This window comes from Scyliorhinus torazame, chromosome 24, assembly GCF_047496885.1.
Source record: "Scyliorhinus torazame isolate Kashiwa2021f chromosome 24, sScyTor2.1, whole genome shotgun sequence".
NCBI lineage: Eukaryota > Metazoa > Chordata > Chondrichthyes > Carcharhiniformes > Scyliorhinidae > Scyliorhinus > Scyliorhinus torazame.
In genome coordinates this window covers 26,166,054-26,178,518 of record NC_092730.1, presented here as the reverse complement: position 1 = coordinate 26,178,518, position 12,465 = coordinate 26,166,054, and the positions used below count along the sequence as shown (strand labels likewise).

Below are 12,465 nucleotides of genomic sequence, written 5' to 3'. Positions count from 1 at the left end.
TAGTGGCGACTGCGCGGGCCTGGCACACTGCAGCGAAGTGGCCTTTTTGCCACAAGCCTTGCAGATGGCGGCGCGGGCCGGGCAGCGTTGGCGAGGGTGCTTCTGCTGACCGCAGAAATAGCATCGGGACCCCCGGGGTGCGCGGTTTTGTGTGTGGCACAGGCGTACCGGCTAGGCAGGGCCCCAGCTGAGGCGGTCGTTTGCGGGGTCCTGGAGGGAGAGGAGGGGTGGGCCGCGCGGCTGGAGGGGTAGGCCTGAACATTAAGGGAGGCGACCGTCATGGAGAGCGCTAATTTTTTTGTCTCCGCTAGGTCGAGTGTGGCCCCTTCCAGCAATCGTTGTCGGATGAGGTCCGACCCAATCCCTGTTACGAAAGCATCGCGCATGAGGAGGTTAGAATGTTCGGCGTAACGGCCTGACAGTCCCAGTCCCGGACGAGTGGGATTAGGGCCCGCCAGAAGTCTTCGATGGACTCACCAGGGAGTTGAGAGCGAGTGGCGAGTACGTGCCTGACGAAGAGCGTGTTCGCTTTCTGCGCGTAGTTCTCTTTGAGGAGCGCCACGGCTTCCGCGTAAGTCGGAGCATCCTGGATCAGCGGGAACATGCTCGAGCTCAACCTGGAATACAGGACCTGTATCTTCTGAGCCTCCGTCGGTGGGGTGGTCGCTGAGTTAATGTAGGCCTCGAAGCAAGCTAGCCAGTGATTAAAGTCTTTTCTGGCGTTGGTCGATTGCGGATCCAGCTGCAGGCGATCTGGTTTGATACGGATGGCCATCCTGTAGAAAATCTGACTGCAATAAATTGATGCACGGTCAATTGCCCAAAGACTAAGGTTGGGTACAACTGTGGCTTTATTGCAGTCAGATGCGTGGCCTCCCGCTGCAGCTGGCGAAATAGCAGCTAAATGGAGGACACGCATATACTCCTCCTACTGGGCGGAGCCAGCAGGTAGGGGCTACCGGCAAACCTGTAGTACAGGTCCTACCGTACATCACCTAATACAGGTGTACAGTGGTTCACCACAGTCTTATCAACCCCTCATTGGTCCACTCGCCTGGCTGCAAACGCGCGTTCTGTTTGAGCAGATGACTGGGGGCATAAAGTCTTAAGTACTTTTACTGTAGATTTGACTTTGTCACCAGCCAAAATGACCCACCGTTTGTTATAAACCTGCTGCATACCACTGTCTGTGAAAAATATTTATTGGAGACAAAATAAGTTTATTAATTCCCCTTTAATTAATAATAATAATAATCACTTATTGTCACAAGTAGGCTTCAATGAAGTTACTGTGAAAAGCCCCTAGTCGCCACATTCCGGCGCCTGTTCGGGGAGGCCGGTACAGGAATTGAACCCGCGCTGCTGGCATTGTTCTGCATTACAAGCCAGCTGTTTAGCCCACTGTGCTAAACCAGCCCCTGAGTGGAGTTGTCCTGAGAAAGGAAGGACTTGTTCTTAAGTAGTGTTTTGCCCCAGACTTCCGGTTGCGGCTATGCGGAGCTAAGCCGCACGATTCGGCAGCTCCCGCGATTACGGACGTTCGGTCTCGCTAGAGGAGCCCCAACGGAATTTTTTTCACAGACAACCCGTGGGGAAGAGGAGAGAGAGGTCCCCTACCGACTTTTATGGACCGGACCCGAAGTGCAACGGCCAAAAAAGCGGCATTGGAGCAGCGGGAGAAGCGAGGGAAAAAAAGCAAAATGGCGGCGGCCGGGGACAAAGAGGAGATGCAGGAATTCATCAAGCGCTGCTTCGAGGAGCTGCGCAAGGAGATGCTGGCGCCTATGCTGGCGGTAATCGAAGGACTAGGGATAACCCAGAAGGCCCACGAGGTGAAGATCCAGGAGATCCAGGACAAAGTGAGTGAGAATGAGGACGAGCTCTTGGGCCTGGCGGTGAGAGTGGAGCGGCACAGGGCACTACACAAGAAGTGGGCGGGAAGACTCGAAGACCTGGAGAACAGGTCGAGCAGAAACAATCTGAGGATCCTGGGTCTCCCTGAAGGAGTGGAGGGGGCCGACGCCGCGGCATACGCGAGCACAATGATCGGGGCAATGATGGGCGCGGAGGCCCCTTCGAGGGCGCTGGAGCTGGACGGGGCACACCGGGTGCTGGCGAGGAAGCCCAAGGCAAATGAGCCGCCAAGGGCGATGGTGGTGAGATTTCACCGGTTTACGGACAGAGAGGGGGTCCTGAGATGGGCCAAGAAGGAGCGGAGCAGCAAGTGGGACAATGCAGAGATCAGAATATACCCGGACTGGAGCACGGAGGTTGCCAAGCGGAGAGCGGGTTTCAACCGGGCCAAAGCGGTGCTGCATCGGAAAGGAGTGAAATTCGGAATGCTGCAGCCAGCGCGACGGTGGGTTACATACAAGGACCAACACTACTACTTCGAAACGCCTGAAGAGGCGTGGACCTTTATACAAGCTGAAAAGTTGGACTCTAACTGAGGGTTTGTGAGGGTGGGGGGTGTTTAAGGGTTGAAGTATGATGGTTGTTGTATATAGGGGGTCAATCACGCGCAGGAAATGTTATATGGGCTGGGGGAGAGAGACTAGGCCGCGACAGGAGCTGCGCCAGAGGGGGCGGGGCAGGCTTTGGAAAGCGCGGGGGGGGGGGGGTTATCCCGCGCGCGGGAAGAAAGGTGGGAAGGGGAACAAAGGGTTGATTGGGAGACTCCCACACGGGGGGGGTTAAAGGGACGGCGGGGGAAGCCGGGGTCAGCAGGTATCAACTGACTTACGGGAGTGATATGGGGGAGCAAAAAAGCTGACAGGGGTCTAGCGGGGGGAGGGGGGCGAAGGGGGGGGGAAGAGGGGGGGGGAAGGGGGGGGGGTGGGAGGAAGGGTTGGGTTGCTGCTGCACTGGCCGAAAGGGAATGGGTCACAGAAGAGGTGGTCGGGACGGAGGACCCCCGGCTGGGGGGGCTGGAGGGCGAGGGAGACGTGGAGACGGGGACTGCCCCCAGGAAAGGAGATGGCTAGTCAGCAGGGGTGGGGGGGCAGGGAATTTTTCTTTCTTCTCCCACGTGCACAAAGCTTACTCCCGGATAGATTTCTTTGTTCTGGGCAGGGCGCTCATCCCGAGGGTGGAGGGGATGGAGTATTCGGCCAAAGCCGTTTCGGACCATGCCCCACACTGGATGGAAATGGGGCTGGGAGAGGAGAGGGACCAACGCCCGCTGTGGCGGCTGGATGTGGGACTGCTGGCAGATGAGGTGGTGTGTGGGAAGGTGAGGGGGTGTATCGAAAGGTACTTGGAGGCCAACGACAACGGGGAGGTGCGAGTGGGGGTGGTATGGGAGGCGTTGAAGGCGTTGATCAGGGGAGAGCTAATCTCCATCAGGGCTCATAGGGAGAAGACAGAGGGCATGGAAAGGGACAGGTTAGTGGGGGAGATTTTGAAAGTGGACAGGAGATACGCAGAGGACCCGGAGGAAAGATTACTTGGGGAAAGACGACGGCTCCAGACGGAGTTTGACCTGTTGACCACGGGGAAGGCGGAGGCACAGTGGAGGAAAGCGCAGGGGGCTACGAGTACGGGGAAAAGGCTAGTCGGATGCTGGCACACCAGCTCCGTAAGAGGACGGCAGCGAGGGAAATCGGGGGAATCAAAGATGGAAGGGAAGCCTCGGTTCGGAGTGCAACGAAAATAAACAAGGTATTCAAGGCCTTCTATGAACAGCTGTACAGATCCCAGCCCCCGGGGGGGGGAAGAGGGGATGAGACGATTCCTAGACCAACTGAGGTTCCCGAGGGTGGAGGAGCAAGAGGTGGCTGGTTTGGGGGCACCAATCGGGTTGGAGGAGCTGAGCAAGGGTTTGGGGAGTATGCAGGCGGGGAAGGCCCCGGGGCCAGACGGGTTCCCGGTGGAGTTCTACAGAAAGTACGTAGATCTGTTGGCCCCGCTACTAGTGAGGACCTTTAACGAGGCAAGAGAGGAGGGGACCCTGCCCCCGACAATGTCGGAGGCGACAATTTCCTTGATTCTAAAGCGAGACACACTGCAATGTGGATCGTACAGGCCGATCTCGCTCCTCAATGTGGACGCTAAGTTATTGGCAAAAGTGCTGGCCACGAGGATTGAGGATTGTGTCCCGGGGGTGATTCATGAGGACCAGACGGGATTCGTAAAGGGCAGGCAATTAAACACCAATGTGCGGCGGCTCTTAAACGTGATAATGATGCCATCGGAGGAGGGAGAGGCAGAGATAGTGGCAGTTATGGACGCGGAAAAGGCCTTTGACCGAGTAGAGTGGGAGTACCTCTGGGAGGTGTTGCGTAGGTTTGGGTTCGGGGGAGGGTTTATCAGCTGGGTTAAGCTCCTTTACAGAGCCCCGGTGGCGAGTGTAGTGACGAACCGGCGGAGGTCGGAGTACTTTCGGCTGTACCGAGGAACGAGGCAGGGGTGCCCCCTGTCCCCCCTGTTGTTCGCATTGGCGATTGAACCCTTGGCCATATCACTGAGGGAGTCTAATAAGTGGAGGGGGGTGGTCCGCGGGGGAGAAGAGCATCGGGTGTCGCTATATGCGGATGACCTGTTGCTGTACCTGGCGGACCCAGTGGAGGGGATGGTGGAGGTCATGCAGACTCTTAGGGAGTTTAGGGAGTTCTCGGGCTATAAGCTCAATGTAGGGAAGAGTGAGCTTTTTGTATTACAGGCAGGGGACCAAGAAAGAGGGATAGGGGACCTACCGCTGAGGAGGGCGGTGGGGAGTTTTCGGTATCTGGGGATCCAGACAGCCAGGAGTTGGGGGGCCCTACATAAACTGAATCTGACAAGGTTGGTGGACCAAATGGAGGAGGACTTCAAAAGATGGGACATGTTACCGCTCTCGCTGGCGGGTAGAGTGCAGTCGGTCAAAATGGTGGTCCTTCCAAGGTTTTTGTTTGTGTTTCAGTGCCTTCCCATCGTGATCACCAAGGGCTTTTTCAAGAGAGTAGGTAGGAGTATGATGGGGTTTGTGTGGTGAGTAAGACCCCAAGGGTAAGGAGAGGGTTCCTGGAACGCAGCAGGGACCGAGGAGGGTTGGCGCTGCCAAACCTAGGGAGCTACTACTGGGCAGCAAATGTGGCGATGATCCGCAAGTGGGTTATGGAGGGAGAGGGGGCGGCATGGAAGAGGATGGAGATGGCGTCCTGTAAAGGAACGAGCTTGGGGGTGTTGGTGACGGCACCGCTGCCGCTCTCGCCGACAAAGTATACCACAAGCCCGGTGGTGGCGGCTATGTTAAGGATCTGGGGCCAGTGGAGACGGCACAGGGATGCAGTGGGAGCCTCGGTGTGGTCCCCGATCAGGGGTAACCACCGGTTTGTCCCGGGGAAGATGGACGGGGGTTCCAGGGCTGGCATTGGGCGAGGATTAGAAGAATGGGAGACCTGTTCATTGACGGGACATTTGCAAGCCTAGGGGCACTGAAGGAGAAGTTTGAGCTACCCCCGGGAAATGCATTTAGATATATGCAGGTGAGGGCTTTTGTGAGGCGACAGGTCAGGGAATTCCCGTTGCTCCCGGCACAAGAAATTCAAGACAGGATGATCTCGGGTGTATGGGTCGGGACGGCAAGGTTTCGGCAATACACCAAGAGATGAAAGAAGAGGGGGGAGCGCCAGCAGAAGAGTTGAAGGGTAAATGGGAGGAGGAGCTGGGGGAGGAGATCGAGGAAGGTTTGTGGGCTGATGCCTGGGTAGGGTTAATTCCTCCTCCTCATGTGCCAGGCTCAGCCTGATACAATTTAAGGTGGTTCACAGAGCGCACTTGAGGGGGCGAGGTAGGTTCTTTGGGGTAGAGGACAGATGCGGAAGGTGTTCAGGGAGTCCGGCGAACCATGTCCATATGTTTTGGTCATGCCTGGCACTGGAGGGGTGCTGGAGAGGAGTGGCGGGAGCAATATCTCAGGTGGTGAAAGTCCGGGTCAAGCCAAGCTGGGTGCTAGCAATATTTGGAGTAGTGGACGAGCTGGGAGTGCAGGAGGCGAAAGAGACCGGCATTCTGGCCTTTGCGTCCCTAGTAGCCCGGCGAAGGATCTTGCTAATGTGGAAGGAGGCAAAGCCCCCTAGCGTGGAGGCCTGGATAAATGACATGGCTGGGTTCATAAAGCTGGAGAGGATTAAGTTTGCCTTAAGGGGGTCTGCGCAGGGGTTCTACAGGCGGTGGCAACCGTTCCTAGACTATCTCGCGGACCGACCTCAGAGCCTCTCAATCTGCTCTTCAGCCAATTATTACCTTTGAAGTAGAGTCCCTGTTGTTTTCTAGGCAACCTGCACACAGCAAGGTCCCAAAAGCTGCCAGGTCGTCTGTTTCTGGCGAGGTTGGTTGAGGGATAAATATCGGCTCCAGGTCTTCAGAGAACTCCCCCTCCTCCTCCGATAGTGGCCGTGGGACCTTGCACACCCGCCTCAGAGGGAAGATGGTGCTTTGGTTTAGCACCTGAATGATTGCTCCTCAGATGGTGCAACGTTCCCTCAATACTGGTGCCAGGAGTGTTGGCCTGGATACAGGGCTCAAGAACCTGGAGCGGGACTTGAGCCCATTGCGCCCCAGCTCTGAGGAGAGAATGATGCTGACCTAGCCAAGCTGACAAATCCAATTGGGTTAGAGGTTGATGTGTCATCATCCACACCAACCTTCATTTATTTAACATCTTTAATGCATTAATAATCTTTATTTGTGTCACAAGTCGGCTTACATTAACATTGCGAGCCAGAGAAAAGTAACGTGAGGGCAGATTGCCCATACCTTGGTCAAAGGCGTATATTTTAGGGCAGCACGGTGGCACAGTGGTTAGCACTGCAGCCTCATGGCACCGAGGTCCCAGGTTCGATCCTGGCTTTGGGTCACTGTCCGTGTGGAGTTTGCACATTCTCCCCGTGTTTGCGAGGGTTTTGCCCCCACAAACTCAAAAGATGTGCAGGGTAGGTGGATTGGCCGCGCTAAATTGCCCCTTAATTGGAAAACATAAATTGGGTACTCTAAATTTGTTTTTAAAAAAATAACGATTAAAATCGGCAATTCCCAAGAGGCAGGAATTAGATGAGCGCAGGTATCTGTTCGGTGAACGGAAGTTAGTGAGAGGCCGCATAGGAGAGCTTCGGATGATCCCGGGTTGACTGGTGGGATGTTGGGCAGGAGCGATTTGGTGGATTCAATTAGAGTTGACAACGGATCCTCCACCAATCCGCCAGGCAATCAACCGGTTTGAGCCAGTCGGCCATGAAATGAAATGAAATGAAAATCGCTTATTGTCACAAGTAGGCTTCAATGAAGTTACTGTGAAAAGCCCCTAGTCGCCACATTCCGGCACCTGTTCAGGGAGGCTGTTATGGGGCTGTTACGGGGAAGAAACATGAAGAGGTTTCGGCCAAGCCCTGAACTTACCGAATGTGGTGGCTGTAACGCATTTTCAGTTTGTAGACAGTCCTCCCAGCGTGGACAAACCTGGTCTCGGGCAATGGATAGGTGAACGATTTCAGAGGCATTGGGAACGTCGCTGGGGGAACCTACGGGAAACAAAGCAAGAGTCAACCTTCGGGAAGAACGCCAAGGGCTTTAGAGGAATTGGCTGGAATGCTGCCAGGGATGAGGGGACTTAAATTAATGTGGAGAGACTGGAGAAGCTGGGATTGATTGCCTTAGAGCAGAAATGGCTAAGGGAGATTTAATGGAGGCGTTTGAAATGAAAAAGGGTTTTGATGGGAACAGATAAAGGGAAAGTGTTTGTGTCAGGAGGGTTGGTAACAGGATGCAAATTTGTCATGATTAACAGATGAACCGGAGGAGAGATGAATAAGAAGGATTTCCATTTCCGCCGTGCTTTTCACAGCCACGGGACTTCTGGAAGTCCCTTGGGGCCAATGATGTACTTTGTGAAGTGCAGTTACTGTTGAATCATAGAGAACGCGGCAGCCAATTTGCGCACAGCAAACTCCCACTAAAGGCAGTGACAATGGACGGATAATCTGTTTTTGCTGATTGAGGGGCAGCGTTTGGCCCAGGGACAATGCGGAGATCTCCCCCCACCCCAGCCCCCAGTCCGTCTTCCGATAGCGGCTGCGGGATTCCCCCGGGAGGGTGAGATAGAACATAGAACATAGAACAATACAGCGCAGTACAGGCCCTTCGGCCCACGATGTTGCACCGAAACAAAAGCCATCTAACCTACACTATACCATTATCATCCATATGTTTATCCAATAAATCAGTTTAAGGCGATGTCCCCTCGTGCTAGCCATTTCCATCCGCGGGAGAAGGCTCTCACTGTCCACCCTATCTAACCCTCTGATCATTTTGTATGCCTCTATTAAGTCTCCTCTTAACCTTCTTCTCTCTAACGAAAACAACCTCAAGTCCATCAGCCTTTCCTCATAAGATTTTCCCTCCATACCAGGCAACATCCTGGTAAATCTCCTCTGCACCCGTTCCAAAGCCTCCACGTCCTTCCTATAATGCGGTGACCAGAACTGTACGCAATACTCCAAATGCGGCCGTACCAGAGTTCTGTACAGCTGCAACATGACCTCCCGACTCCGGAACTCAATCCCTCTACCAATAAAGGCCAACACTCCATAGGCCTTCTTCACCACCCTATCAACCTGGGTGGCAACTTTCAGGGATCTATGTACATGGACACCTAGATCCCTCTGCTCATCCACACTTTCAAGAACTTTTCCATTAGCCAAATATTCCACATTCCTGTTTTTCCTTCCAAAGTGAATCACCTCATACTTCTCTACATTAAACTCCATTTGCCACCTCTCAGCCCAGCACTGCAGCTTATCTATATCCCTCTGTAACCTGCTACTTCCTTCCACACTATCGACAACACCACCGACTTTAGTATCGTCTGCAAATTTACTCACCCACCCTTCTGCGCCTTCCTCTAGGTCATTGATAAAAATGACAAACAGCAACGGCCCCAGAACAGATCCTTATGGTACTCCACTTGTAACTGAACTCCATTCTGAACATTTCCCATCAACCACCACCCTCTGTCTTCTTTCAGCTAGCCAATTTCTGATCCACATCTCTAAATCACCCTCAATCCCCAGCCTCCGTATTTTCTGCAATAGCCTACCGTGGGGAACCTTATCAAACGCTTTGCTGAAATCCATATACACCACATCAACTGCTCTACCCTCGTCTACCTGTTCAGTCACCTTCTCAAAGAACTCGATAAGGTTTGTGAGGCATGACCTACCCTTCACAAAGCCATGCTGACTATCCCTGATCATATTATTCCTATCTAGATGATTATAAATCTTGTCTCTTATAATCCCCTCCAAGACTTTACCCACTACAGACGTGAGGCTCACCGGTCTATAGTTGCCGGGGTTGTCTCTGCTCCCCTTTTTGAACAAAGGGACCACATTTGCTATCCTCCAGTCCTCTGGCACTATTCCTGTATCCAATGATGACATAAAAAATCAAAGCCAATGGTCCAGCAATCTCTTCCCTGGCCTCCCAGAGAATCCTAGGATAAATCCCATCAGGTCCCGGGGACTTATCTATTTTCAGCCTGTCCAGAATTGCCAACACCTCTTCCCTACGTACCTCAATGCCATCTAATCTATTTACCTGGAGCTCAGCATTCTCCTCCACAACATTATCTTTTTCCTGAGTGAATACTGACGAAAAATATTCATTTAGTATCTCGCCTATCTCTTCAGACTCTACACACAACTTCCCATCCCTGTCCTTGACTGGTCCTACTCTGTCCCTAGTCATTCGCTTATTCCTGACATACCTATAGAAAGCTTTTGGGTTTTCCTTGATCCTTCCTGCCAAATACTTCTCATGTCCCCTCCTTGCTCGTCTTAACTCTCTCTTTAGATCCTTCCTCGCTACCTTGTAACTATCCATCGCCCCAACTGAAACTTCACACCTCATCTTCACATAGGCCTCCTTCTTCCTCTTAACAAGAGATTCCACTTCTTTGGTAAACCACGGTTCCCTCGCTCGGCACCTTCCTCCCTGCCTGACCGGCACATACTTATCAAGAACACGCAGTAGCTGATCCTTGAACAAGCTCCACTTATCCAGTGTGTCCAACACTTGCAGCCTACTTCTCCACCTTATCCCCCCCAAGTCACGTCTAATGGCATCATAATTTCCCTTCCCCCAGCTATAACTCTTGCCCTGCGGTGTATACTTATCCCTTTCCATCATTAACGTAAACGTCACCGAATTGTGGTCACTGTCCCCAAAGTGCTCACCTACCTCCAAATCCAACACCTGGCCTGGTTCATTACCCAAAACCAAATCCAATGTGGCCTCGCCTCTTGTTGGCCTGTCAACAAACTGTGTCAGGAAACCCTCCTGCACACACTGTACAAAAAACGACCCATCTAATGTACTCGAACTATATCTTTTCCAGTCAATATTTGGAAAGTTAAAGTCTCCCATAATAACTACCCTGTTACTTTCGCTCTTATCCAGGATCATCCCCGCCATCCTTTCCTCTACATCCCTAGAACTATTTGGAGGCCTATAGAAAACTCCCAACAGGGTGACCTCTCCTTTCCTGTTTCTAACCTCAGCCCATACTACCTCGGAAGATGAGTCCCCATCTAGCATCCTCTCCGCCACCGTAATACTGCTCTTGACTAGCAGCGCCACACCTCCCCCTCTTTTGCCTCCTTCTCTGAGCTTACTAAAACACCTAAACCCCGGAACCTGCAACATCCATTCCTGTCCCTGCTCTATCCATGTCTCCGAAATGGCCACAACATCGAAGTCCCAGGTACCAACCCATGCTGCCAGTTCCCCTACCTTGTTTCGTATACTCCTGGCATTGAAGTAGACACACTTCAAACCACCTACCTGAACACTGGCCCCCTCCTGCGACGTCAAATCTGAGCTCCTGACCTCTATACTCTCATTCTCCCTTACCCTAAAACTACAATCCAGGTTCCCATGCCCCTGCTGCATTAGTTTAAACCCCCCCAAAGAGCACTAACAAATCTCCCCCCCAGGATATTTGTGCCCCGCAGGTTCAGATGTAGACCATCCTGTCTGTAGAGGTCCCACCTTCCCCAGAAAGAGCCCCAGTTATCCAGAAATCTGAATCCCTCCCGCCTGCACCATCCAGGCGGGATGGAGATCCTACAGATGCCGCCAAACCTGCTGAGATTTTCCAGCATTTTCTCTTCCGTGTGAGATGGAGACTCGGTTTCACCGTCTCATCTAAATGACGACACGGCCGAGAGCGCGCACGCCCTCGGTGCTGGGGCTGGAGTGAGTTGGCCACGGCGCACACGCTCAGACCCGGAGTGGGGCGATTCAGGAGGTGAGGGAGGGCGACGCCAGCAGAAGGGGGTAGCGGAAGCGGATTGCAATGGCGGCACTCAGAGGTGAAGTAGATAAATGCTGTAAGGAGGTGAGTCAGCATGGATTGGGAGGAATGAGGCGGTGAATGGGAATTCATTGCAGAGAGCTAGCATGGGGACAATGGGACGAATGGGCTCCTGTGCCCGGCTAGCATCGACCCCCCCACAGGCATGGCTAGGCTCCCACAGTTAAATACCACAGTGTGAGCAGGGCAGCCGGCAGTCTGTCCCTTTATGGGCCCTGACTGCTGGAAAATCGCCTTTGGCCGCCGGCCGCCATTTTAAACCTTTACCGCCTTTTTTCTGCCGGAAGAGAACTCGGCACGTGATCCTGCCAGCCCCGCCGCACACATCCGGGTCTCCAATCACCCCGCCCACAATCACCTGGGAGCCGTCAGCCCCGCCCCCAACACATCCGGGTATTCCAGAACCCCGCCCACAGCCAGGTGGGAGCCGTCAGCGCCGCCCCCACACACCCGGGTCTCCCAGAACCCCGCCCCAGTCACGAGGGGCTCCGTTAGCCCCGCCTACAGCTCCCGTAGATTCCGCTAGACCCGCCCCCACTCACAGAGGCCGTTAGCCCCGCCCCCAGTCAGGAAAGGCTTCGTTAGCCCGGTTCAGACACCATAGATACAGATGGCCCCGCCCCCAAACATACTGTTGGCCCCGCCCCCAGACACCAGAGATACTGTTGGCCCCTCCTCGAGGCACCAGAGATGCCGTTGGTCCGTCCCCCAGACACCATAGATACCGTTGGCCCCGCCCCCGGCACCATAGTTACCGATGGCTCCGCCCCAGACTCCATATTTAACGTTAGCCCCGCCCCAGACACCACAGTTCCCGCTGGCTTCGCCCCAGACGCCATAGTTACCGTTGGTCCCGCCCCCAGACACCATAGTTACCGTTGGTCCCGCCCCCAGACACCACAGAGACCGTTGACCCCGCCCAGACACCATGGAGAGCGGTGGCCCCGCCCCCAGACACCATATATATTGTTGCCCCGCCCCCAGACACCATATGTACTGTTGCCCCGCCCCCAGCCACCATATATACTGTTGCCCTGCCCCCAGACACCATATATACTGTTGGACCCGCCCCAGACACCATATATACTGTTGCCCCGCCCCCAGACACCATATGT

At 54.0% G+C, this 12,465-nt stretch overlaps 1 protein-coding gene across 1 annotated transcript in view; it reads right to left on the bottom strand.

Annotated features, from left to right (window-relative positions):
- LOC140399980 (uncharacterized) overlaps window positions 1-12,172 on the bottom strand; it is a 183,638-nt gene extending 171,466 nt beyond the window's left edge. Inside the window, exons 1-2 of the mRNA XM_072489481.1 lie at window positions 12,106-12,172; window positions 7,378-7,499 (exon numbers count right to left, since the gene is read on the bottom strand). Of these exons, the coding sequence (XP_072345582.1) occupies window positions 7,378-7,499; window positions 12,106-12,129 (146 nt within the window). The 5' untranslated portion in view covers window positions 12,130-12,172. The remainder of the gene's footprint in view (window positions 1-7,377; window positions 7,500-12,105) is intronic.
- Between the last annotated feature and the right edge of the window lie 293 nt (window positions 12,173-12,465).